This window comes from Spermophilus citellus (assembly GCF_964194105.1).
Source record: "Spermophilus citellus genome assembly, chromosome: 6".
Taxonomy (NCBI): Eukaryota; Metazoa; Chordata; class Mammalia; order Rodentia; family Sciuridae; genus Spermophilus; species Spermophilus citellus.
Window position 1 is genome coordinate 164,748,085 of NC_138187.1, and position 25,535 is coordinate 164,773,619.

The window sequence follows — 25,535 nt, forward strand, 5'->3', positions numbered from 1 at the left end:
CCGCAGACTCCAGCTGCGGGGCTCGACCCTCCGTGCGGAGAAATCGCCCGCGTCTGAGCCCCCGCAGCCGAACCTCGCGCGATGGAAATCCTTCCACTAGATTCTGGAGCACCTCAATTTCACTGGAAATTCCCAACAAGATAGCCTTCAGCTGTTTCACCTCGTCTTTCTCCCGCACAGTGACGCGGCGCACTGGGGTGATGCACTCCCTTCGCCGCCATCTTCTCCCAATATCCATCTTAAGTCTTAATATTTTATTTAGACACAGGGTTTTGCTGAGTTGCTTAGGGCCTCACTAAGTAGCTGAGGCTGGCTTTGGAATTGTGGTCCCCCTGCCTCAACCTCCCAAGCTGCTGGGATTACAGGCGTGTGCCACTGCGCCTGGCTCATGTTTAATTTTGATGAGGCACATTCTGTCTTTTTTGAATCACACTTTGATGTTATATCTAAGACATTTTTGCCTACTCAAGAAAACACAAAGATTTCCCACTAGATTTTAGAATTTTTTCCTAAAACTTTTTATAGTTTAGCTCTTATAGTTGGGATAAGATTAATTTTTTTTTCAGTACCCAGGACTAGACCCAAGGTGCTCTACCACAGAACTGTATCCATAGCCTTTTGTGAGACCTCAGGGTCTCACAAAAATGCCTAGGCTGGCCTTGAACTTGTGATCCTCCTAATTGAGCCTCCCAAGTTCCTGCAGTTACTGGCACACACCAGTACTGGGTGTGGATCTCATTAATTGTGAGTACGTTCTTGTGTCTGATCTAGGTAGAGCTCTACATCAGTCTTCAGGCCTGGGGCTACCCAATTGTTCCCACACCATTTTTTGGAAAGGTTATTCTTTCCTCTGAATTGCTTGATGCCTTTGTTAAAATCAATCGACCATGGATGCAAGGGGTGAATGTGGCCTCACTTCGTCTCTCAGATGTGTGTGCGTATCTTTATGGTCACTGTCAACTGTCTGCATGACTAAGTACACGTGAAGTTTTGTAATGAGAAAGTGTAATCCTCCAACTCTCTTCTGTTTGTTTTGTTTTTAAAACTGTTTGGCCGACTCTGAGTCCTTTGCATCTTCATGTAGTTATTAAACTGATAAGAAAAGACACTACACTTGATCTCAGCCAAAAGGCCAAGAAGTGATCCATGTAAATATTAAGATCAGCTTTTCCATTTCTGCAGAATAGACTGCTGAATTTCCCAACATCTGTTTTTGTGTTGTTGCACTCATAGATCAGTTTGGGGAAACAATTTCCATGGCAACAATATTGAGCTCTTCAATCCACGAGTACATAATACTCTTCATTATCTCAGATTTTCCTTCATTTCTCTCAGCCATGGTCTGTAGTTTTGGGTGCATGACTCTCATAATCAGTATCTTTTTGAGAGTTTGTGCCTCCCTCCTGAGTCTCCTGAAGGCCATGGTGGGAGATGCACAGCCAGAGAGTGGGTGGGCATGGCCTGGGGTTGGAGGGCCAGTTCGGCTGTCAACCACCCTGCGACTTGGGTTGGCAGCTCTCTAGAGTGGGTGGTCTGAAATTCACTCAGCTCCGAGGCTGTGACTCTGGAGGTCAGGCACGAGTGGACTTGAGACACGAGGCAGAGAGTGTGTCTACTCTGGGGCAGCTGGCGGCTCTGTAAGGGACAGCAGACCTCACCTGATCAGCAGGCAGCTGTTTGAAGTGGAGGAGTGAGGGTTGCCTCCCATTTGACCTCCAGACAACCCACTGTTAACTGTTACCATCTGCATTTCACACCAAGGAACTGACGCTGGGAGGGAAGAGTCAAGCTCTCCGAGTCACCGAGGGGCCAGGGGCACAGCAGGACCTTCAAACTTCTTCTTCTTCCTCCCTCACCACCCCACGGCCTCGCCGGTCTCTGACGAGGGATTGGTGCAGCCTGCTTATCTCCGCCACTCCACGTTTGAAAGTTAAACTTCCCAGGATGCAGAAGGCAGTGAGGGCTCCACCACCCGGGGTAGGGAGGAACGCGGGGCTGGGTTCCCAGGGACCACGCAGTGGGCTACAGGGAGCAGGTGACGGTCGCCTGTGGGCCGAGATGGACACAGAATGCAGCCTTTTTCTGGTACGCAAGCTCTTTTGGACTAACCCTCCTATTTACAAGCATAACAATTTGGAGGCCGAGGGGACATCAGCGATCTCGGCCACAGCCTTTACCTAGGTGGATGGACGGCTTGCCCTCTTGAAGCCATGCAGCTGGTGTGCTGACCTCAAAAACAAAGCCAGCATCTCCTGAGGCCTGTCTCAGGGGGACAGTTCCCCTGCGTGGGGTGCCATGGGGGCTGCTGCCTTCCAAACCAACATGTTTGAGGGCCTCCTTTGTGCCAAGGATCATATTGAGTCCCCTGTATGGAGTCTCCTGGGGCTAACATGCCGAGCTTCATCCCTTTGCCGGAGCGGGAAGAGCTGGCCATGTGTTCAGGCTGTGCTGTCCCCAGGGAAACATCGGTGTCCCTTCAGGGTGCTGAGTTTCTCTCTGTCTGTTTGTTGGATGAGGGGTTAAGCCTGGATCAGCCTAAGGCGATTTCCTGGGCCTGGTAATCCCTGGGAGGCTCCTCAGGAGGAGACTGCCAGCTTCAGGCTCCGGGCGGGGCTGCACAGGCTGGTTTGGGAGGGCTGCAGTCCAGGAGTGTCAGGAGTTCCTACTGTGTGTCCTGCACTGAGCCAAGTTCAGCCGAGGCCAAGAACTGTCAGTCATTTCTGAGGCCAGCTCAGAGCCTGCTGCCTGGAGATGCACCCAAGTCACTTTCATGAGTCCAGGGGTGGCAGGCTACCGGTCCCCAGGCTGCACCCCGGGTGCTTGTTCTTCCATGTAGCCTATTGGCCTAGGTACTGGGTCGGCCTGAAGCCCGGCCACACCCTGTCACCTGACTCCGTCCAACTCTAGGGATTGAACTCAAGGCCCCCATCCTCAGGGTTCCTCGGTGCCCCTGGGGGGCGTCAGAACTGTCATTGCCAGAGCTGTTTCCAGTGCATCATCCCCACCATCTGGCTCCACAAAGAGCGAGTAATCCCTTTAGAGTCTTAATAGTCCTCCAGGTTTGTTTGGCCTTGTTTTCTAACATTAGCTTTTCGACCCCTGGTGCCAAATCCACAGGTTTTGGGTTGAATCTTAAGGAGGAAGCAGTTGGAAACAGAGAGCCGAGAACAGCATCAGAAGCAAAACTGGGTATGGGAACACGTATCTCACTGGTTTCCCAGAAAGGAAAGTCTCTTCTGAGCCAAGAGGCAGAGGAAACTGGTGGGAAAACACGCGCCTGGCGCCAGGTGGCCTGGGTGGCGCACCCTCAGCTCTGGCAGGTCGAGGGGTGAAGGAGGGCACTGGGACCTGTCCAGCCCTGGCTTTCTCATCCCACCCGGGGGCAGGGATGTCCTTCTGGCCGGTGAGTGTACCTCACTCGGGAAGTGCGGCGCGGCTCTGAGCGGAGCCTTCCTCTCGGGTGGGCCTCGTGTGAGGACCCGGACGGTGGTGGGTGTGCACACTGAAGGTCTCCCTGGGCATGCCCAGCCCCCCAGCGGCCGTGCTCTGTGGGAGGAGCAGAGTTTCCTGCCCTCGGCCAGAGCCTTGTCTGACTGGGCACAGCCCTGTCAGAGACAGAAATCCCAACAGGTGGCCTCCGGGAAGGGTGAGCGGACACTACAGGAGGCTGGGCACGCCTGCTCCTCCGAGACGGCATGCGGTCACTGGTGCCCCACACCCCCTCTTGCTGGACTTAGTCCTGCACCTCGTCATCGCCGCTCCCTTGCGGATGTAGCATGTCTAAAAGCGCATTAGTGCCCTGGCGGCAGACTCTGCTCTGGGCGCTGGGAGACGTCAGTGAACAGGCCCAGCTGCTGCTCAGGGGCTGCCTTCCAGTGGGAAGGGGCGGACACCTGTCACCTTCGAGCCTCTGTGTGACTCATGCGTCTCTTCTGATGATTGTCAGGTTGAAAGATGAGCAGGGGAGGGACTGGAGTAACCAGGTGAGGGACTGGGTGAGGGCCGCTGTGGCCAGGGCAGGGTGAGCGATGGCCACAGGAATAGCCGCTGATGACTAGGTGAAGGCAGGTGGCGCAGGCCTCAGGGCGTGAGGGAGGGGCCGACTGGGGCAGAGTGCTCTCGGGTTCCCCTCAGTTCTCCTTTTGTCCAGCCTGAGTCCATCCAGGTGAGAGGTGCACCCAGCTGGCCCTTCTCACTGCTCTCCGGCGCTCCACGTCTCACGGTTGGCTCTTCCAGCTGCTGTGGCCAGTCCTGTTGCCGGGGATGTCCCCAGGTGTGCTCCGCTGGGACTCATGTGCTCATTTCTGTGGGGGGCGGCACCCAGGGTGGAGCGCACTGGCCGGGCCACAGGGCCCCAATGCGACTTAGGAAGCCAGAGCTCTCTCCAGCTGCTGTGTCCGCCTGGGTCCTTCAGCCACTCGGGCTTCCTGCAGCCCAGCGCACCACCGTCACCCAGGTCCCCTGTTGCTGACTGTACAGGACTAAGTGGGCACCTCTTGTTGTAGTTTGTATTTCTCTCATCACTAAGAAAACGAGAGCCTCTCGGAGGGCTTGCCAGTCTGGGGGCTCCTTCCACAAACCGCCTGTTCATATTCTTAGGCCCGTTTTTCTATCTGGCTTCTGTGTTTTTCTTCTTGATTTGCAGGAGTTCCTCATGTGTTCTGGATATCGCCTGCTGCTGTTTTTAGCAGGTTAGACTTACAGGTGGCTCTGGGGGTGATCTAGTCCAACCACCTTGTTTTACAGTTGGGGAAACTGGGACCCAAGTGTGGAATTGACTTCTTCCAATCCCACGTTGAAGCTTGAATCAGGACTTTCCGCCGTATCTGGTGACATGGGAGCCTTTTACCAAGGCAGGAAAGACAGGAAGGTGGCAGGAGCTGTAGGGCTCTGCCGTCCCCACCACCTGCAAGGCCCCTTGACCCGGCTTGTTGGCCCAGGCAGCTTGGGGGCCCTGGGTCTGACGGCCATTCCTCCTTCCCTTTTACACAGTCCTGCCTTATCTAGGACTATCCTCTGGCTCAACCAGCGTTTCTCAAATTTCAGGTGAATAAGATTCAGGGGGTGGCTGGGCTGTGGCTCAGTGGTAGAGCGCTCGCCTAGCACATGCGAGGTGCTAGGTTGGGTCCTCAGCACCACATAAAAATAAATAAGTAAAATAAAGGTATGTGTCCAACTACAACTAAAAAAACAAAGAGATTCAGTGGAGAACTTATAACATGCAGAGGATTGCTGGCCTGTTCCTCCTGTGGGTGCGGAGGACTGAGAGCCCACGGGACCCTGCTGCGGAAGGACCTTATCTGGAGAAACCCTCAGCAGACAGCTTCAGGAGCTGCCCGATAGGTCTGTCCCCCTCCTCCAGTGACTTCGGTCATCTCTCAGGCTGCAGAGGGACCATGGCTATCCCCAGCTCTCCTGTCCCCAGGCCTCCGTCCTCCCCTCCTTCTGAAAGGTCTTCCTGTGTGACCTGGATGTCTCAGGATCGAGGCCAGGCATGGTGTCCCCTAGAAAGCCCTCCCGGATTCTCCTGGGACCTAAGTCAGGAGCGAGTGTCGGTGAAGAGGTGTGGCAGGGGCATGAGCGCTGCCCGAGCTGTGGTGGGGCCCGGCCGTGGTGGGGTGCTGCCCGTGGTGGGGTGCTGCCTGTGGTGGGGCGCTGTCTGTGGTGGGGGGTGCGGCCGTGGTGGGGGACGCGGCCCTCGCGGGCCTGGGCTGCTTCTGGAGGGAGCCGCGGCACCTCCACCAGTTTGGCCTCCCGCATCACTCCATGGAACGCACACTGTCACGTGGAGCCGCCGCTGCACCGCTTTGTCATGAAGCTCATCATCCCTGTCCTTTGGGACCTTACTCTTCCCTCTCCAGAGGCAACACTTAAAATGCATCTGGTTGTTGTCCCTCAGCCCATGGCCAGAGCATCTGCACACACTGCTGCTACCTGGCCGTCTGGTTAGGCACAGTCCACTGCAGAGGAGGGGCTGACCCCGCCCCGAGCCTTCCTCTTCCCCAGGCCTCCTCGCTCCGCTGGGCCCTGTGTCCAGCCTGCTGCCTTCTGCCCCCATGACCTGTGCCTCCAGCCACTGCTGCACAGACCAGAGTGTGCCCCGCTCCCAGTCATCCTCCTGCCCAGGTCCGGTCACTCGGGTGCTCCTGCCGACCACCCTGACGCCACCTCTGCATTCACCTGGCCTCCTGGTTCCCCACCAGGGCCTCCGCCCATCGCCCTCATTGACACTGAGGTATCTGGTCTCGTCTCCCTCTGCCTCCGCAGTACAGCCGAGAGGGACCTTGCTTGTGTTCTTTCTTGTCTTTGTGGTGCCGAGATCACACCCTGGCCTCACGTGTGCTGGGCGAGCACCTTGCGCTCAGCACGCCCCACCCCACGGTGAGCTTGCCAGGCGAGAGGATGACACCATTCCCAAGCCTGAACGCTGGCACGGGTTTCCGGGCAGTCGAGCTCCCTGCTGGGGTGGGTTAGGCGACCCTGTGCACCACAGCATTCTATTTGCCTGGAATACAGACCCCCTTCCTCACAGCAAGGTGGGGCCACGGAACTGCCCGAGGAAGTGACGTGGACGCTTCCAGGCCCAGGCAGCCGGAGCTTGCAGCCAGTTAGTTCTGCCCTGGGGTGGACCTCTGAGGCCACGCCCTGGGCCCAGCCTCAGGGTGCAGGAGGGCTGCCCAGCCTCCCAGCCACAGAAAGGATCAGGCTCTTTCCCACCCCAGGACTGTGTGCATTGCTCAGGGGGCTCCCCGCCACCCCCTTCTTAGCCACCTGCTGGGTACCCACCTCCCCTCAAGCCTCTTGCTCTGGGAAGCCTTCCAGGACCCACTGCCTCCTGGAGAGGGGCCTCCGGGGTTCCCTCAGCTCCAAGCGCACTGCCTACCCTGCCTCACCTCTCCACAAGCCAGGCGGGCCCCTGAGCTCGGTGGCTCTGTCCCCCTGCTCCCGTGGCTTCTCAGGCAGTTGGATGCTCCTTGTTCTTTGGTTTGAGTCCTTGCAGGAAGGTCCAGGCTCAATCTCGGGGAGGAGGCCGCTGGGGAAGGTCCAGGCACAATCTCAGGGAGGAGGCCGCTGGGGAAGGTCCAGGCTCAATCTCGGGGAGGAGGCCGCTGGGGAAGGTCCAGGCTCAATCTCGGGCGTTGGCTGCTGTGAGGAACCACACTCCAGGTTCGTTTGTCAAGGCGCCTGGGTGCTCAGACTCCCCATGGAGAGCGCCCCCGAGGTGTGACTGGCCATAGCTGGGTGACTCCTGGCCTTACCAGCTGTGGAATCCTTAGCAAGTCACTTAACCTCTTAACCCTCATTTCGTAATCTGGTGGGAATATGGTAGTACCTTCCTCCTGGGTTACGAGGATTCAGTGAGCTCATGCACACACAGACTCATGCACACACCTGTGCACACAGGACACTTGCACACATGACGTAGGCAGACAGAGGCACACACACACAGGCATGCACACATGCGTGCAGACACACGCACACACATGTGCTTAGAAGTGTCCAGTGTTGGTTGAGAGTGGCATTCCCTACAAGCTGTCAGTTTTGGCTAAGGTAACACTGGAGTGTGGGTAGTATTAGGGGAAACTGGGTGAGGGCTGTGGGGACCCTCTGTGCTGACCTGTCACTTTTCTGTACGTCTGAATTATGCCGTCAGTCGTTCAAATGATTCCTGTTATAAGCCATATTCATCTTCCTCACCATTTCCCCATGTGACTTGAGCCTGTAACGGCTGCCGTGAAAGATGAAGAAGGCGAGCCACACAGAGGCAAATGCTTGTCCCGGGGCCCCTCACCTCAGGACACAGAGCAGGGACTTGCAGACTGCAGAGTAAACACCAAGCCTCCTTGGCAGGAGCCATCACCTAGGCGCTGTGTGGAGAGAGAAGACCGGGACAGATGGCCTCTGCCCGCAGGGCCACCACCACAGGCAGAGGACCAGGTTCACACAGTGGTAAGTGCAGGTAGGGCTGGGAACTGGCTCCTGCCCAAGACCTATCTAGGAAGCACGCGCCACAGGATGGGGTCCTGACTGAGGGTGTGCTGTCACAGTGGAGCTGGAGAGAGCGCAGACTGGCCTGCAGGTGGCCCAGCGGGCACGAGGCCCTGGGTTCCAACACAGCACCTCACACAAAACCAGACGACACGACAGGTCTGGGGGTTACGGACAGCATGGGTGGGGACTTCACGCTGAGCCTGATATGAGAACAATTGATCAGGTAAGAGAAAAAGAGACCTGCTCTGGGTGTGTGGCCGGCTCAGCCATGCCCTCTTCTGTCCCTGCCCTTCTTTGAGCTGCCCTGAGAGCTGGACCAGGCTGGAGTCCACACTGCTCCCTGGAGTGCTTCCTGGAGGCCCGAGATGCTGGCCACCCAACTCCAGCCTGGTCCACTTCCTGTGTGGGTTCCAGCTGGTGGCCAGCATCTGAGCCTCAGGACACCAGAGAAGCCGTGGCCACCGAACTTGGCCACCGAAGAGGGATGTGTCTGAAGCTGGGCACGGTGCTGGGTGTGGTAAGGGTGGACGAGTGGTGGCCACCTCTGTGTGCCCACACTGTGTTTGTCCACGGCTTGTGTGATGATCCCTGGGTCCTGGTTCTGAGTGTTTCCCAGGGAGGCAGATTGCGACAGGAGAGAAGGGGTCTCTGGGGGGCTATGCTACCTTCCAGTCACCACGGGGTGACAAAGGCCAGTGGCCTCACATGCCCAGTCTCGGATTTTCCCTGTTCAAGCGTGTCACGACTGTAGGGTCCTGTGATGACGGAGAGGTGGAGTGCGGGGCTGGGCCTTGGGGACATCCTGACCCTGCTAGCTGCTGGCTCTTTGGGGAGGGGCCTAGATCTTGTGCTTCTTGTAGCCCTCCCTGCTGAAGCTGGTTTGGGAAGTTGGTCTGGGATGTGGAGGTGCTCACTGAACATGGGCCCGCTGACTGGGGGCTTCCCCGGCACGTGCCCCGGTTTCTCTGTGCGTTCCACCCTGTCCTGCTGAGCTCAGGGAGGTGGCTGGGGTTGGCAGCGCAGGAAGGGACCACTCTGGAATGACCAGCAAACTATTTATTTTACTAGAAAGCTTCAGTCCCTGAGGCTGCTCCACGGCAGAGAGAGGGGGCTGAGCGGGTCAGGGGGCCTGGGCACAGCGGGAGGTGGTCCCGGCAGCTAGATGAGGTGAGGGAACGCCGTGTGGCTCGAGGTGACACTGGTTTGGAAGATGCGCCGGCCGACCTCCACCTTGTGCCCGGCCTCGTCGTCCGCCTCGTCCTCGCTGGACTTTCGGCGGGCATTCTGGTAGAGCACGGCACACACGCCTGTGAGCCAGGCGGCCACGGTGCCTGCAGCGAAGATGCAGAAGCCGATGAGCAGCAGGAAGATGTAGTCCCGGCGGTCCAGGTGGGTGAGGCACATGTACCGCAGCGGGTTCCCCACCTGCGAGATGGGCCACCCTCGCAGCTCCGTGGGCTTCATGCACGTGGCATTTTGGTCATCTGTGAAGAGAAGCACAGGGTGCGGGGGAGATGAAAGAGCAGAAATTCCTGAGAGGACCCGGGGGTGCTGGGCCCTGGCTACTTAGTGTGGACCCTCTCAGGAATGCAGAGCCTCAGGCCCCTGGCAGGCCTGGGACTGGGAATCAGCATGTCAACACAATCTCAGGCATTTGGTGGCACATCACAGTTTGCAAAGCCTGTGCCTGGACTACTTCTTCTTCCAGGTTGGTGCACTCAGGACACAAAGAGGGGCTTTCGAGGGTCCTCAGGGAGGGAGAGACCCCAGGGCCAGACGGGGACCATGAGTGCACCAGCTGTCATGGACCTGGAACTCGCCAGCCCTGTGAGTCTTGCCGTCTCCCTCTCCTCCCTGTCTCTCTTCCTGCCCCTCCTTTCCCCAGGTCACCTGTCCCTCTCTTGACTTGTGCCTGAGCCCAGCAGAGGCTGTCAGCACCACCTAAGAGCAACACAAACCACTGCCTCAGCTCCAGGAGGGGCGAGATTCCTGGAAATGTCTCAGTGCGTCTCCCCAGGGGAAGTCGGGGGGCTCAGGAGACAGGGTCCCAGCAGAGGCAGCTCCCCCCCTCCGTGGTGTTCACACTTGCTGGCCGCCCACAGGCCCGGCAGGAGTCTCCAGTCCTTTCCAGCAGTGCACTCACCTCCCTGGTACTCCTCCCCACATCCAGCATGCAGACCTCACTAGGTGGCGAAAGGAGAAGGGGTTCTGGGGCTGGATACCCCAGGGCTCCAGTCTGGACTCTGTCACCTGCTAGTTCTGCAAACTTTGAAGGCTTCTTGACTATGTCTCTGGATCCCACTTCTTGTCTTGCCAGGCAAAGACGGATACTACCTGAGCAAAGTGTGCGGGACTGACAGGCAGGGAGAGGCAGGCTCTGTGCAGAGTCCCCGGAGCGCTGTCCCAGCCCTGCGCCTTTCTAGCCCACTCAGTCCACCCTGCTGATGCCAACTGTGCTTATGTGGGTGCTCAACTGTGCATGTTTGGGCCCGGGCTGAGATAACCACAGTCAAAATCATAATAGCAGCTAATATATCCTAAACTTCACCACTTGCCGAGTGATTTACAAATGTCATCTCACTTAATTCTTTTTTTTAAGATTTATTTTTTTAGTTATAGGTGGACACAATATCTTTATTTTATTTATTTTATGTGGTGCTGAGGATGGAGCCAGGGCCTGGTGCATGCTAGGCGAGCTCTGCCTCTGAGCCCCAGCCCAGCCCCCATGAATTCTTCTAGAAGCCTCGAGGCACAAATCACCCTTGTTTTGCAAATAAAGAAATAGAGACTCAGGAGGTTTCACCCGCCTCCAGAGAGCCCTGGACACAGGCAGGAGGCTAAGACGAGAACCCACTAAGCTGCTCTGCTTAGTGGGAGCTTGGATCAGAAGACACCGCAGTGGGGAGCTGCCTCCAAACGCTGGGGCAGGGGCTGGCCCTGTGGGAGCATGGATGTGCCTGGTGACCCAGGAAGTGAGGGAAACAGGTCCACTTGGGGACACCCCAGCGGGAGCCAGAAGGGGAGAATCAGAGAAATGTGAGGGGACAGGAGTGGTCTGGGGAGGGCAGTGGTTTGGGCGAGGGGAGAGAGCAGGTCTGCTCCACTGGGACCTCGACTCTGCCAGTACCTCAGTGACGTCCCCCAGGATGACCATGGGAGGCCAGCCACGTTGTTGGGCCTCACTGTGGAGGGAAGCCAGCCCGGGACAGCCCAACATGCTCCCTCTTTGCCACAACCCCAGAGGAGAGGAGAGGGGAGGGGAGGAGGGGAGGAGGGGAGGAGGGGAGGAGGGGAGGGGAGGGGAGGGGAGGGGAGGGAGGGGAGGGGAGGGAGGGGAGGGGGGGAGGGGAGGAGGGGAGGAGGGGAGGGGAGGGGAGGGCAGGGGAGGGGAGGGAAGGGGAGGGGAGGGGGGAGGGGAGGGAGGGGAGGGGAGGGTGCTCTCTGGAGGAGCATGGACCAGCAGGGAGAGCATCTGAGGGGAGGGAAGGGGCAAGGGACATGAGGGGAAGGGACATAGTCATGCCCCAGGTCCCTTTCCAGCCACCTGGCTCCAGGGCTGGTGGGCTCTACCCAGGAGGCTTGGGAAGGGGCCAGAAGCTTTGGGAACTGCTTGGGATTCCTTCAAGAGAGGCTCAGGTCAGGGGCCCACACTGCCAGAGACACAGGATATGCAAGAAAAGGTGTATTTGCAAAAGAAAAACGTGGGACTCTGAGGGTCTGAGCTGTGTCTAAGGGGTTTGTCTCATTCTATTTTAAAAAGATTTGGCTTTTAAATTGGGGCTTGGGTGGCGGAGATGAGACTAAACATTCAACACACATTTCCCATTTTGGAGCATTAACTTTGAAGGGCGCGATCAGGCGTTGACTTAATGCATTGTTAGGCTGCTGCTAAGGGGGGTGTGGGTGGCTCTGTCCGGAGGGAGGCCTGGGTTTTCCTGCTGCCAGGGTGTGGGCTCTCTCCCGCCTCGTGGTCTGTTCCCCATGCTCCTGCCAGTTCGCTTTCCCCCGGGCTTACCCTGGCTCCAACCCTCCTCTGACTCTCCGTGGGGCTCAAAGTGACATCCAGACCACCTGGCCTTTCAGTGGGGCCCTCAGCTGCCCCTTGTCCCTTTTGCATTCTGCCCAGGCTGTGCGTCCATCGCTCCGTCCTCGTGAGCTCGCCTGCTACGGCCTCCTCCCACCGCCCTCTGCTCCAGCCGCTTTCTCCAGACTCTGCCTCAACACGCTCCTCCACTCCTCAAGGCTTAGCCTCAGCGTGTCTCCTCCTCCGAGGTCTTTCCTGCCACTATCCTCAGCTCCGAGGACCTGAGCTGTCCCCCTGCCCAGCATGCACAAGGCCTCCTAGCTTCCCAGTCCGCGCTCAGCCCTGTCCACCCAGCACAATGGCTCTCCACACGTGCGTCTTTCTCCCACAGACCTTGAGCTCTTGAAGGCGTGGACCGCGTGGACGCTCTTGTTCCTGTTAATAAGAGCTCTCATGCGTTGCCTAAGTTCTTAATTTGTAAATATTTGGGGATTTGCTAGTAATGGATTCTAGTTAAATTCTGTTTGATCCTTTGAAATTTCGTGGGAATTTGCTTTGTGGGTGAGCATAGGCCACTTTTAGTGGATTTTCCTTATGCTCTGAACACAGGTCTGCCTCTGTGGGGTGCGTGGGTCTGTGTGTCTGTGCGGGGCACAGAACTCCTGTATCTGTGGCTTTCACCTGTGAACGTCTCCGGTCTCTTGGTCACCGTGCCTGTCAGACGTCTGTTGTCCCATGAGTGTGTGTGCGTCTGTCTCTTCTGGACACTCTGTCCTCTTAGCTTTGCACATTTGGAAGCGATATCATCAGAGACACAGGGAACTGGGGCTTCTGTCTCCTTGGGGGTTTCCTTCAAGCACCGAGCAGCGCCCTCCTCTCCCGTGACGCTTCTTGCCATCGAGGGTTCTGCATTGGACCTTGGTGTGGCCGCACGGAGGCTGCTCAGCACCTGCCTTGTGCACCCTCTGCACCCTTCACTCTGTCGACGTCCTGCCTTCAGCTCGTATTTTAAGCAGCATGAAGCTGGGCTTTGTTTAGGATGCAAACTCTGACCCTCAATGTGACTTTGCTGATGTGCTTGGGTTGGCCTCGCGTTCCTCAGGTTTGTTTTCCTGCCCTCCCTTCCCCTTCTTGGCTTCTTGTTTATGATTTCATTTCCTTTTCTTTAGCTTGTTAGCCGTACATTCTTTTTCTATCCCGATGACGGCTTTGGAGATCAAACACCCTTCTACTGATCCTGGAGCCCTGGATATTGCTAGTTATCATGAAATGTTCAGCTCTAGGTTGAACTGTGGACCACCCACATCTAGGTTTAAATATTCCCACGCTGTGGAATGAATGAACTATGACCAGCCCTTCCCTCTCTGACACTCTTGACTTCCCTGTCTGTCACAGAGGGTCACCAGGCACTGTTGTGCACACAGTGCACTGTACAACACCAGGAGCTTCATTCACACGAGACCTGCACGCAGGCCCTGCGAGCTCTGTTCCTGCAGCCTCTCTCCAGCAGGTCCAGGGCATCTGCCCAGTTAATGTTTCCAGGCACAATTACAGATGTTACAATGTCTAACTTCTTGCGAATATTACTAAGGAATCACAGACTGATGCTTTGTTTATTTCTGCACACAGCCTGGTGCTCACAGGCAGAAAACACGTGCTCCTGAGATAAGGTGCCAGGAGGAACAAGTCTCTGTGGCGCACCACCAGCCTAGTCAGGGGCTCTCCTCCAGAGTGCAGCCTGGAGCCCCAGGTGGAGAAGGAGCTGCTGCTTTCCGTGGCCTGCAGAAGGGACCCCAGTTCTGGGCAGGCATCTGCTGAGGGTTCCCCAGGGCTGGGTGCCTGGAGCAGACAGGCCCTCCTGGGGGTCCCTGCCCCTGCACTTGCCCAGGAACCCTCTGGGCTGACCCGGGGCACTGGACAGTGAGAGCATGCCACGGGAAGGCCTCCCTGATTTTCACCTGCGGTGACCTCTCCAGACCCCACTTTCTATTGGCTAAGCCTTTGTCAGCTTCCCCCTGAACCCAGAGGAGACCGGTGCCTCACTCAGGAGGCCCAGCAGAGGTGCAGGCTCCTCCCCTTCTTACTCCGATCAATCAAAGGAACGGGGTTGCCGCCTCTTCACCTGCCTTCTTGCCGTGAGCTCTGAGGATGTGCACTTCTGTCTCTTCTGCCCCCTGTGGTGTCCTGTGTGTGTCCTGTGTGTGTCTAACAGAGACGGAGCTCGGGGCGTTGAACGTAGTTGTCGTCACCAGCCTTGGCTCCTGCCGCTGACATGCTGCTCAGCTGGAGGAAAGGGACCAGGTGGGTCATCCCCCCTCCCACCACCTTGGGTTAGTCCACACCAGGCGAACGCCAGTCACCACCCGCGTCATGGCAGTCTGAGGAGGACGCAGTGAGCCAGGGGTGTGAAGTTCCTAGCAGGGGGAGTGGGTGGTCTCCAGGACCAAATGGGAAGGACACCTCCTCTGTCCTCTGTGATGTGGGGGAGGAGCAAGTGTGGGTGGAAGAGCCACTGTCACACTGGTGCAGAGGGGTCCTTACCCACCATGACTGCACGGAGCTGTTAGCCAGCAGAGGACGTTTCAGCCACCTTTGGTCCCAGGGCCTGGTGCACAGCCAGTGCTCCAGGGATGTCTGTCCAATGGTCAGAGCTCCTTCAGCTTAACCTCCGTGTCTTTGGTCAGGGCAGAGTCCCAGCTGAAATTTGGAGGCGTTGTTTATTCTGGGGTGTTCCAGAGGAGGGGCTCCCCAGCGGGGGGCCTATGCTGGCAGCCTATCTCCAACAACACCCGGCCACCCGGCCAGCCTCGTGCATGGTCCTCCGGGCGCCTCTGGTCCAGATGGGCCGCTACCTCTGCCCACCTGGAGCTGCCCCTCCTCACCCCTGGCCATCGTCCCACGCTGGTGAACGCCAGGGTTCAGCTCCCGCCCGTGGGCAGCCAGGGGCCACCTGCTTCCGTTGTGGAGTTCTGCTGGGCACCGTCACTGCCATTCTTGTGGGCTTCTTAATGCTGCTTTTGTGCCAGTGACAGAATCCAGTGGTTGAAGCCGACACCCACGAGCCTGGAGTATCCACGACTGGCCCTCGACACGACACCGCTGCGCTGTCTAGACCCCCGGTGTCTTGGAACCTACCAGGCAGAGCTGTATTTGCAGAAGCCCAAGTCGCCGGGACCTGGACAAACCCAGCTTTGCCTGGGGCCCAGGATTCCCCTTTGGATGGGCAGCGCCAAGTCTCGAAGGTTGGACACGATTCGTGGTCCGTGGCACGTAGAGGAGACCTGGAGGCCAGGCTCCCCCGATGCTCCCTGCTCGCAGGTATTTAGGCTCCGGGCCCGGCCTGTGGCATGCAGGTTCAGGGGGTCCTCCTTTCCTTGTGACCCCTTCTGGTGTATTAGAATCTCAGCAGGAGAGAAGGTCACAGTGTGAAGCCTTGAGATGACTTCGTCCTACCCAGGGCACTTCTGCTGCCACCTCGAGAGCAGGTGTGGTGGTGTGAGGCGAGCCACGGCGGCAGGCTGGAACTTGGAAGCTAGAGAGACCTCAAGCGGCCAGTCAGTGTGGCTTAGAGCTGGACATGCTCCACGACCAGCCACAGGCTCTGAAAAGCCACACAGAACCCTCGCTGCCCGGCAGTGCCACCCTCCCCGGGGCCAGGCAGAACAGGGCGTCCCCTCCCCAGGGCCAGGCAGAACAGGGCGTCCCCTCCCCCCTTGCCTGCCTCCCACCTTCAGCTGGAATCACACATGAAAGTCCCGCCTTCACAGAGGGCCCTCCCTTCCCGCTCATCGCCTGGACCCCCGCCTGCTCCCAGTCAGCGTCTTCCTGGCTCAGTGACCGGTCAGCCATGAGTGCACTCGGGAGCCAGGCTGGGCCTTTGGCCACACTGATACCCACTGGGTGATGATGCCCAGACCCCGCCCTGCCAGATGCCCGGGCCAGAGCCTCTTGGCTGTTAGAAGACACACTGGAAATGACAAGGGCTTGTCCCACGGGCCTCGAGTCCCGTCTTAGCAGTTTTAATTGGATGAATTGGAGGCGACCAAAGGCACTGTGCCTGGCCAGCACCGGGTAAGTGCTGTGGCCTAGGTGGTCACTGTGAGGTCCCTCCCCTCCCCCGGACTCCCTGCGGATGGTGACCCCAGCTGAGAACCGCATTGCGTCTGTCCTCGACTCTGCATTTCAGGTCAGAACGTGTGGATGGTTGCTGACCCGCAGGACCCTCCCTCTCCACAGCTCACAGTGGGGCTCAGCTTCCCCCACCTCCTCACTGTCCCTGCCTCAAGAGTGGCCCATGTCCCCAGAGGTCTGTGTGCTCGAGCCTGGGTTCTTAGGGGGTGCCACCAGTCCTCGGGCTGTTGGAGTGTGCCTGCGAGGGGTTAGTGAGGTGGCTCTAGGCTCTCCTAGAGCTTCGAGTCCATCCGAGAAAGTGATGCAGACTTCTTGGTGACGTGGGCTTGTGCCTAAGTCAGGGAGGACAGGGACCCCCTGGCACAGCTTCCTTGGGACCTGTCGAGGCCTCCCACTCCTACCTGAGGCCTGCAGAAGTCCCCTCCTGGCACTAGTGCTGGACCTGCCAGACCCCGGAGCAGGTGACCCAGGAAGTCGCTCAACACCCGGCCAGGCCGACCCGCTCCCCTTACATGGCATCCACTCTCTGCCAGGTCCGCCAGGCCGGAGCCCTCCTCCTCGAGGGGCAGAGGGTGAGGCTGGCTCCTCCTCAGCCTTACTCTGCTGCTTTCCCCAGGCCCAGCAGTGCTGGGCGCCCCGGGGCCGTGTGTAGGTCTGAGGAATCTGAGCTGGAGGAACTCAGACCCCGCCACACGGGGACCTGCCTGGGAGTGTGTCAGCCTGCCGGGGACCCTCCTGAACACACACCCTGCCCCTCCCGCCCCTCCTGGGTTTGGGATGTCTGGGCTCCTGGCTCTCCCAGGAGGCTGCCCTCCGGCCTTTTGCAGGGGCCACCGGGCCAGGGAGTTGGTGGGAGGGCACAGGAGCCAGGTGGCGGAGCCCCGGGCAGCCTGCAGCGGCTTCTGCCCGTGGTTCTCTGTGTGTTGGCCTCTGGCCTGCATCTCAATTTCCTGATGGAGGAGACGCTGGCAGTATGGGTGGAATCGTGCGAGGACCTGAATTCATTCTGGGAATCTGCGTTTTGGCAGTTGTGGGTGACTTTGTACCTGGTGGGTTGAAACGGGGCCATTGTCCTATGACAGCAGTCTGGAGCATGGGAAGTGGTAGCCTTGGAGTGAAACTAGGATGTTCCCTGCTCAAAATGCCCTTGAGAGGACTTGGACCCGCAGCAGCACATGACCCAGCCCATCTGCTCCCTGCAGATGTCCCTGCGTGGCTCTGTCCCCCGCCTGCCTCTGTGGCACTGGGCCCAGGCCCCTCCTTGCTGTTTGGGCCCCGCCACAGGGCTGCCTCAGGACTGTGATTTACGAGTGACACAGAGGGAGTGACACAGAGGGACCCTCCGTCCTCACACTGCCCCTCTTGACCCCTGGTAGCCTGACGCTTCTGCATTGTCACCGTTGGCTGTTGTTCCCGGTCAAACCGTGACTGTCGGAGCAGACGTTTCAGAACATGATCGTCCATTAGCATCTCAGTGAGAATCAATTTGCTCAGCAGTGGGAGCTGCTCCTGAGCTGGGGAGCACAGGACACGGCCCAGGGTTTCTGGAAGCTGGTCTAAGGGCACTTGCACTGGCCGCTCACCGAATCCCAACCACAGGCGATGAGCCAGGGTCCTCGTGTTCGCTGGAGGTTGAGGACCGATGTCTGAGCAGTGGAGCAGGCGGGGGCACAGAGACCCTCCACGGGGCTGGGTTCCACCTCCCCAGGGTGCTCACGGCGGGAGGAGGAGAGTGCAGGCCTCCGAGGCCTCTCCTTCCCAAGTGCCCTTCCTAACTCTGCAGCCAAAGCCTCTTCCAGGAGACCTCCACCTGGGCGCCAGCTCGGCACACTCTCTGGGACCCTGTCTGCTGACTGCTGCTCTCCTCTTACATCACGTGTGTCTTCCCTGTATATCTAAGTCCTTAACCTACCAGCACAAGGAGACTCAGAGACATCGGATCCTGCTCCCTTACTCTAAAGAACAGTGAGACTTGACCAGGACATAACTTTCCCCAAATCACACCATGGCTTTGCTGAGACTAGGGCAGGGCTTCCTGGCTGTCACCCCAATGTCACATCTCTTGGAGCCCTGTATGTTCTACAGGAAGACAGGATCATGCCTTTCTCTGGGATCAGACCTCCCCAGCGTCATATGACAATGCTGGACACAGGGTGAGCTACAAAACCATCTCACACTGAATAGGCTGGGACGCCTCAGGAAATAAGGAGCATCATGACCCTGGAGAGACATGGAGTATGTCAGGACTTGTCCACGTGGGGCTACACTCCAGCCACTTACCTTTGGCACCCCATGGCAGGGGCTTCTCTGACCACCGTGGTAGCTACCGCCTTGAGTGGCATTTACAGGAATTGAAATGAAGTGGAATTACAAATGCCCCCAGTTGTACTAGGTCAATTTCAAGAGCACCAGAGTCACATGTGGCCGGTGGCTACTGCTTGGGAGGCCACATATGTAAGTGGTTCCTACTAGTGCAGAAACATCTGCTGGACAGACTTCGGGGATGGAGGGACACAGATGTGGGAGGCCAGATCACTGAAGTCCAGGAGCTCAGAGTCGCCGATGCTTTTAAGAGCCTGCTGAGAAGCACCCGACCCTGTCCTGCTAGAGAACACTCATTGCCTCGCTCACCTTCAGACGGCATCAGGGACTGGAAAATCACAGCTGGGGCCAGGAATCTGTTCCCCTACTTGCTGACCTGGGCTAAAAAGGAAATGGATGTGTGGGTGTGTTTTAACCCTGTGCTGCTTGGCCCAGGGAGCTCTGCCCCGCCCCGGCTGGTGACAGTGAGGATGTGGCTCCTGGGGACGGGCTCTTCTCGGCACATCTGGTGAGGGCACACTGGGGGTCTCTTTTGACTCAGACCCTCAACGACAGCACCATATCTCTGCCCGATTTGGGCAAGTGTCAGCGTACCCTACCCTCTTGCTGGAACAGGGGGACCAAACATTCACTTTCTCTCACCCCTCTGCAGGGGGCGCCCTGGGCCAACATGGAACGGGGCATGTTGTTGCCCCCGTCTTCTCCACCCTCTCCCTTTCCTTCCAAGGCCTCTGTCACCCTCCGCTGGTCGGGTGTCCCGAGAGCGGGCTTCTCCCCCTGAGGCAGGGCTGATCAAGGCCAGGGGGCTTCTGTGGGTCTCCCAGGGCTCCCCGAGGTTCTGCAGGGTGCTCTTTAAAACCTTGACACATTCTGGGGCTCAGAGGGGGACCTCCGATGGGTGATTTCAGCTCAGGGGCAGGCAGCGTCGGGAGGTTTTCTCAGTATTCTTAAATCATGAGACTTCTGTCCCTCAAGGTCACGTCACAGTGCCCCCACAGCGGGAAGGCGTCTTGCCCCATCTCCCAGGGCCGCCTGGCATCTCTACCTGCCTCTGCAAGTGGGACGTTCTTTACAAGTTTTCTTATTTGTTCATTAACGATTAGGGACTTTCATAGGTGAGCTCTGAGCTCAGACCGGGGGAGTCAGGAGCACCTGCTGGCTGTCCAGCCCCGAGTCTCAGCGCTGACTGGGTCTGGACCCCTGTGTTCGTGATTATCTAACCCCCAACTCTCCCCACGATTCCTGTGCCACATTTCCCGCTGCTCCCCTTCCGCACGTGGTCCTGCCTCCTGGGAGAGCGCGCTGTCCTCGGTCCCTAGCTTGCTGAGCCTTGACCAGGGGCCACTCGGCTGCTTGGCTCCCTCGTCCCCTGCACCTCCTTGTCCCACCACTGTTTGTGCACGAGCTGCTGCTGTGCCAGGCTACAGCTGACGGGGGCTCATGAACACTCATTTCTCACTGTGACAGCCCTAGGTGGGTTGGTTCTATTATTATCTCTGTCTTAAAGATGAGGACACTGAAGTTCAGAGAGGTCGAGTGACTCCTCCGAGACCTCTCAGGTCGTGAGCAGCAGGGCCAGAGTTCTAACCCACGTCTTTCCCTGCAGGACCAGAGTCCTGCCCTGGGCTCGGCTGCCCGTGCATGGCCGTCCTCCACAGCTGTAGCGGAGGCTGGCCCAGGTGCGTGTCTAGGCACAGTCAGGTCATTTTTGCTCTGTTTCGCTCTGCTGTGCCTGACTGGAACTTGGGACATGCGTGTGGTGACCTGGAGTTCTATGACTCTCCTGCACAGCCCCAGGACTCTGGCTCGTGACACCTCTGAGCACATGTTTGGAGCACAGTAGGCAGTGAGCAGAGGAACAGGTGGCATGGAGCCGCTCGCTCTCCCTGCCTTGCTCTGCCAGGGCTGCGCACACGGCAGGCCACTATGCTGCCCCCAAGGCCGCTCGCAGGTTAGCGCTCCCCGTGCTGCAGAGCAGTAGCTCCCGCGTCTTAAGTTGGCTTTCGCTGTGTAAACAGCCAGGTTGCTCAGCGCATTTGATAACGGTTCTTCCTATATCCTGAAACGTGGGTACCGGGAGAGGGGTCGGCTCTGTTGTAGAGCCAGGCAGAGGTCACCACTTTGAGAGCCAGTGTGAAAGCGACGTTCAGACCACCAGGGTCAGAGTCACCAAGGATGCGCCCGAGTGGATACTCCCCAGGAGCCGCACCATGAGGTTGAAGGGAATGAGATCTCCCGTGTGTGAAGGTCTGGCTGGGGGGGGGGGGGGCGGAGAGGCCCCGGGGACATCTGGCTGTGTGTTCCAGTCTGTGCACGTGTGTGAGTGTGTGTGTACCTGTACCTCACATTGTATGTCATGTGTATGGTTTGCACGCGTGCATACACGGGGCATGACTTTGCACTTGGTGTGAGTCCATGCCGTGTGCTGGTGTGTTCACGTGTGTGTGGGATTGGATGTGGGGGAGGGGGGGCCAGCCTGCACGCGGCCCACGAGACTGAGCCCTGAGGCCTGCGGGTGGGTGGCAGGCCCGCCAGTCCGTGTGGCTGGTCTTCCCCAGCGAGGCTGTCTTGGGTGTGTGGGCCTCTGTGGAGGAGAGGACGTGGTGTTTGGGCTGCCGAGCCTGCGCTGCCTGCTGCGGCCCGCACCGTGACTCACAGTCACTGCGGGACCAACTGATGGAAAGAGGTGACTGTGGGTTTCACAGCTGGCCTAGTTCCACAGAGAGACCCTGCTGTGTTGGCTCCGATGTCCCCAAGGCCATGAGTTAAAGGCTCCATCTCCAGCCCCTGGGGCTTTTGGGAGGTGGTGGACCTGTAGGAGCTGGGCCTTGGGGGCAGGAAAGGGTCCTGGGGCTGTCCTTGGAGGGGAGTGGGGGCGCCGGCTCTCTCCTTTCCCTTGGTCCTGGGCTGCCCTCAGGTGAGGCTCCCTGGGCCACATGCTCCCACTGTGCCGTGCCACCTCCCCAGGCCCAGAGCAGGCCAACTGACTGAACTGGCCCCTCCAAAACTGTGACCCAGAGAAACCTTCCCTGTTTTACAGAAGATCATCTCCAGCATGTTGTCACAGTGGTAGGGCATGGCCTCTAATAAGAACTGAATCGGAAATCTCAAGTCACTTTATGGCCACTTACTGGCTGTGATCGGGGGCTGGTCTACTTTCTCATCCAAGGCTGAGGGCACAAAGTTTAGGGGTCAGTGTGACACTCAAAGGAAATGTGACGTGGTGTGTGAGAAAACTGTCCCAGCAGCAAAGCTGTGTAGCGTGTAAATTATTCTCGGGTTTATCTCTAGGGCTCCATGTCTTACAGACTTGAAAATGGTGCATGGGAGCCACGGGGCCTGGGGCCACGGGGCCTGGGACCACGAGGCTGTGCTTCTTCATGAAGTGGGCTGGGGGGGTCCTGCAGGCCACCCAGCGGCAGCAGCTGCCGGTGCCTGTGCAGGTCCCACTGGCCAGGGGACGGAGGGTTTGTTGACCCCGAGAGACACACTCCTTATTCCTGTGGCCTTGTGAGCTTGGTGAGATGGGCATCCCTTCTGGTTCCCTTGCAAACATCAGGAGACAGACCTGGTCTATCACCTGCTCAGCCATGGACCAAATCCCAGTCGAGTAGCCAGAGTAGCCGACCCCAACGTCCCAAGGCTCAGCCTACCACGCAGTCTGAGAGGGAAGTGCGCGGACCAAAGCGGCAGGCTTGGGAGGGGCAGGGGCCAGCCGCTCTGCTCTGTCCAGCTAGGGCAGAAGGCCCCTGGAGACCCGTGTGTATGGTGGGGAGGGCGGGAGAGGAGTCCTCACGTGGCTGAAAGGTGGCTCCCCACAGGGGCCCTTTAGGAACTACCAGGACTGTGGGAGGAGGCTGACGCTAACCCTTTCTAGAAACCATCATAGACAGCAGTAGGCAGAAGTAGGAGACCGTCTCTGGCTCTTGGAGGAGGTGGTGAACAGAAGCCAGGCAGCCTGCCCAGGGCAACGGCTGACCGTTCAGAAAGTGGTCTGAAGAGTCTCCTGGTGAACTCTACAGCTCAAGCTGGAGTGTCCGGAGCAGGGCCAGGCACCTGGGCACCACACGCTCACCTCCGAGTCCCCACTTGCTCCGCTACTCCAGGCCCTGGCCGGCAGATCTGGTGACATGTCCTGGAGGGCAGGAGGGCCAGGTATACTTGCCCTCCCCCTAGGCTCCCTCTGCCCGTCCTCTGAAGCCTGCCATCTTGGCTAGGGACATTCCTAACACATGGCCACAGTGGGGGGGGGGGACTTCCTACAGGTGGCTCCAGGCTTCCTGTGGGTAGTTATCTCTCACTTCTCGGGAGCTCTGACTTCGCTGGACTGTCGTGCTATTGGTGGAGAGGACGGTGGAGGATAAGGACAGGAGAGTGAAGCCCCCAAGGAGAGGGCACGAGGCCCTGGGCAGCCACAGGGGCCATGGCAAGGGCAGAGTGGTCACGGCCCGCTTGGAGACCTCCCACTAGGACCTGAGGGTCCCCTGGAGCCTGGGATCTCCCTGCTGGAGAGCGAGCACTGTGACCCGTCCCCATGGATCTGCACAGGGCTGCTTCCTCGCTGCTGCCTTTGAGGACAGCGGGAAGAAGGACAGCAGCCCTCGGAAGGAGGTTCTTCTGCCCACTCCGTCCTCCCTCCCCCAGGCCTCCCCTCCTTCCTCACTGAACTTTCCTTCTACGCATCCTGCACCACTGGGCTCTCCGTGGCCCATGATGACGGAGCTGACCGACAGAGCCTGGAGGGACGCAGACTAGCACTGTCCACCAAGGGCGCAGCGTCCCTGTGGTACTTTCCACACACACCAGGATACAGCCCTGCATATTAGGGGACGCCACGTACCCCCTCTATGAATCAGGAGCCCGAGGCTCAGAGGGGTGGGAACTTTTCCCAGGGCAGCCAACTAGTGAGAGCAAGTTGACCAGAGCTCAGCTCCTTGGGCTCCTGCCAGAGCTTGCCCACTGAGCCTCAGCCCCTAGGTCCGGCACTCGCCACCCTGACCGTCTTCCTGAGACCAGCCGCTGCTCCTCCTCACTTCTCCCCCACGCCCGCGAGCACTCACCTGGGTGGTCCAGATGGGACACTATGAGGTAGATGGCGAAGTCCAGGAAGGAGCAGTTGCACTTCCAGGGGTTTCCGCTCAGGTGCAGGGTCTGCAGCACTGCGAGGTGGCGGAAGGCCTCGTAGTCCAAGGTCTGCAGGCCGGTGTTCCTGAGGTCCAGGTGCCTCAGGGAGCTGGTGTTGGCGAAGGTGTACTTGTGGAGGGACAGCAGACGGGGGTTGTTGGCGATGCTCAGCTGCACCAGGTTGCTGAGCACGGAGAAGCTGAACGGGGAGATGGAGGTCAGGTTGTTGGAGCTGAGGTCAAGGTAGATGAGCTTGAAGACCCCGATGAAGGTGTAGTCCATCACCTCTCGGATCCGGTTGTTCTGGCAGTCCAAGTAGACCAGGTCGCTGAGGAGTCCCAGGGGCATGGCTGGCAGGTCAGCGAGCTTGTTGTTGTTCAAGTACAGCCTCCGGGTGTCCAGGGGGATGTTGAGGGGGTATTCTGTTAACTGCCTGCCCGTGCAGATCACTTCCTGGGCTTGACACTGACAGTTATTTGGACACTTTGACCCCGATACCAGCCCCATTCCGAAGGAAAAGAGCAACCACCTGGGGCCCGCGCCCGAAGCCAGGGACATAGTAAGAAGCCAGGACTGCCCTTGTTCCACTTCCTGGGCTCCCTCTGTCCTCTGATCTGAAGGCTGCCCCGGGCGGGTGGGGGAGGGATGCTGGAAAGAACTGTAACACTCTAGCTTTGTGCAAAGCAATTTTCCATTACAGGAGAGCTGAGCAGAAGTTGAAATGCGAGGCCCGGTGCCCTGCCGCCCAGCGCGGCGGCTCTCGGCCCCAGCCTGCTGCTGGAAGCTGGCCCACTTGGCGGCTCTGAAAGGTCTCACCCTTTCCCTGCGTTTGCAAGTGAAGGGGAGCCAGGGGAGAGCCACATGACAGTGAGGTTGCCAGTTGACACCTTTGTGATGTCAGCAGCCCCGGGGGACTGCCCGGCTGAGGGAGAGGCGCACCTCCTCTGGGCACCGTGGGTCTGTGTGTGTCCTCGGTAAGCTGCTGGCCTGGGGGAGTGGGGCTCGGTGGCTTCTGCAGCATGCAGGGCGGGGACACGACGGGTTCAGTGTGTGCGTGTGTGAAGGTCAGCGTGTGCTGCGTCCCTGCCAGCTCCTCACGCAGGGACAGGGAGGGTCCACCCAGGCCGGACCCCGCCATGCAGGCATGGGGACTGTGGGGACCTCCCCCCAGCCAGGCAGCGACGACATCACGGTCAGCTCGGAGTCCGTCTTTCCTTGGGCTTGGAACTGGGAGGGGTGCAATTTGTCAGAAGATGAGAAAGGGGTGCCCCTTTGTGACCAGCCGGGGCATCCTCTGATCACACGACCTTGAGTGAGAGTCCTGGCTTGCACTCTCGCCTGTCTGCAGGGGAACCGCTGTGAATCTAGTGTTCTCCATGACTCCTGATCACCTACGACCTCCTTTCCTTAAACAAACCCGGTGTGCTAAACACCCTGCGTGTTCCTTACACCTGTTTCCTCCAGGACTGGGAGGTCCTGAGCGCCTCCCAGTACGAGTTCCTACTCACCACTCCCTGGAGGATGACGGGAGCTTGGAGGCAGGGTCGGAGTCTGCGGCGTCAGCACAGGATGCTCACCTGTGGGAGAGGACACCCGGACGAGACCAAGACGGAGCGTCTCAGGAGTTAGAATCGTATTTCTAGGGAAATGGGATTTTATTCCTTAAAACTTTCACATGTAACTTGGTGGTAAGTATTAACGACCGTGGAGTCCATGTTTGGCGTTGCAGGGTGCGTGGCCCTGGCCCGGGGTGCTCAGCTGTCCAAGGAGAGAGGTGCCCGTCTTGGTGGTTTGCTTCCCTGCGGGCTTCTCTGCCAAGAGGGAGGTACTGGTGGGTGGTGCTGACGGAGCGGCTCAGTCAGCACTCCTGGGCGACGGCCGTGACCCAGGGACGACCAGGAGTGTTTCCCTAATGGAAAGTGACCTTGCTTCAGCAGCAATC

The 25,535-nt window shown here is 58.7% G+C and overlaps 1 protein-coding gene across 1 annotated transcript; it reads right to left on the reverse strand.

Annotated features, from left to right (window-relative positions):
* Window positions 1-9,052: 9,052 nt before the first annotated feature.
* On the reverse strand, window positions 9,053-24,331 carry LRRC52 (leucine rich repeat containing 52). The gene is made up of 2 exons (XM_081299525.1): window positions 23,530-24,331; window positions 9,053-9,476 (listed from the first exon to the last, which is right to left on the reverse strand). The coding sequence occupies exons 1-2, from the start codon at window positions 24,149-24,151 to the stop codon at window positions 9,151-9,153; spliced, it is 948 nt and encodes a 315-aa protein (XP_081155651.1). The 5' UTR covers window positions 24,152-24,331; the 3' UTR covers window positions 9,053-9,150.
* Window positions 24,332-25,535: the final 1,204 nt, after the last annotated feature.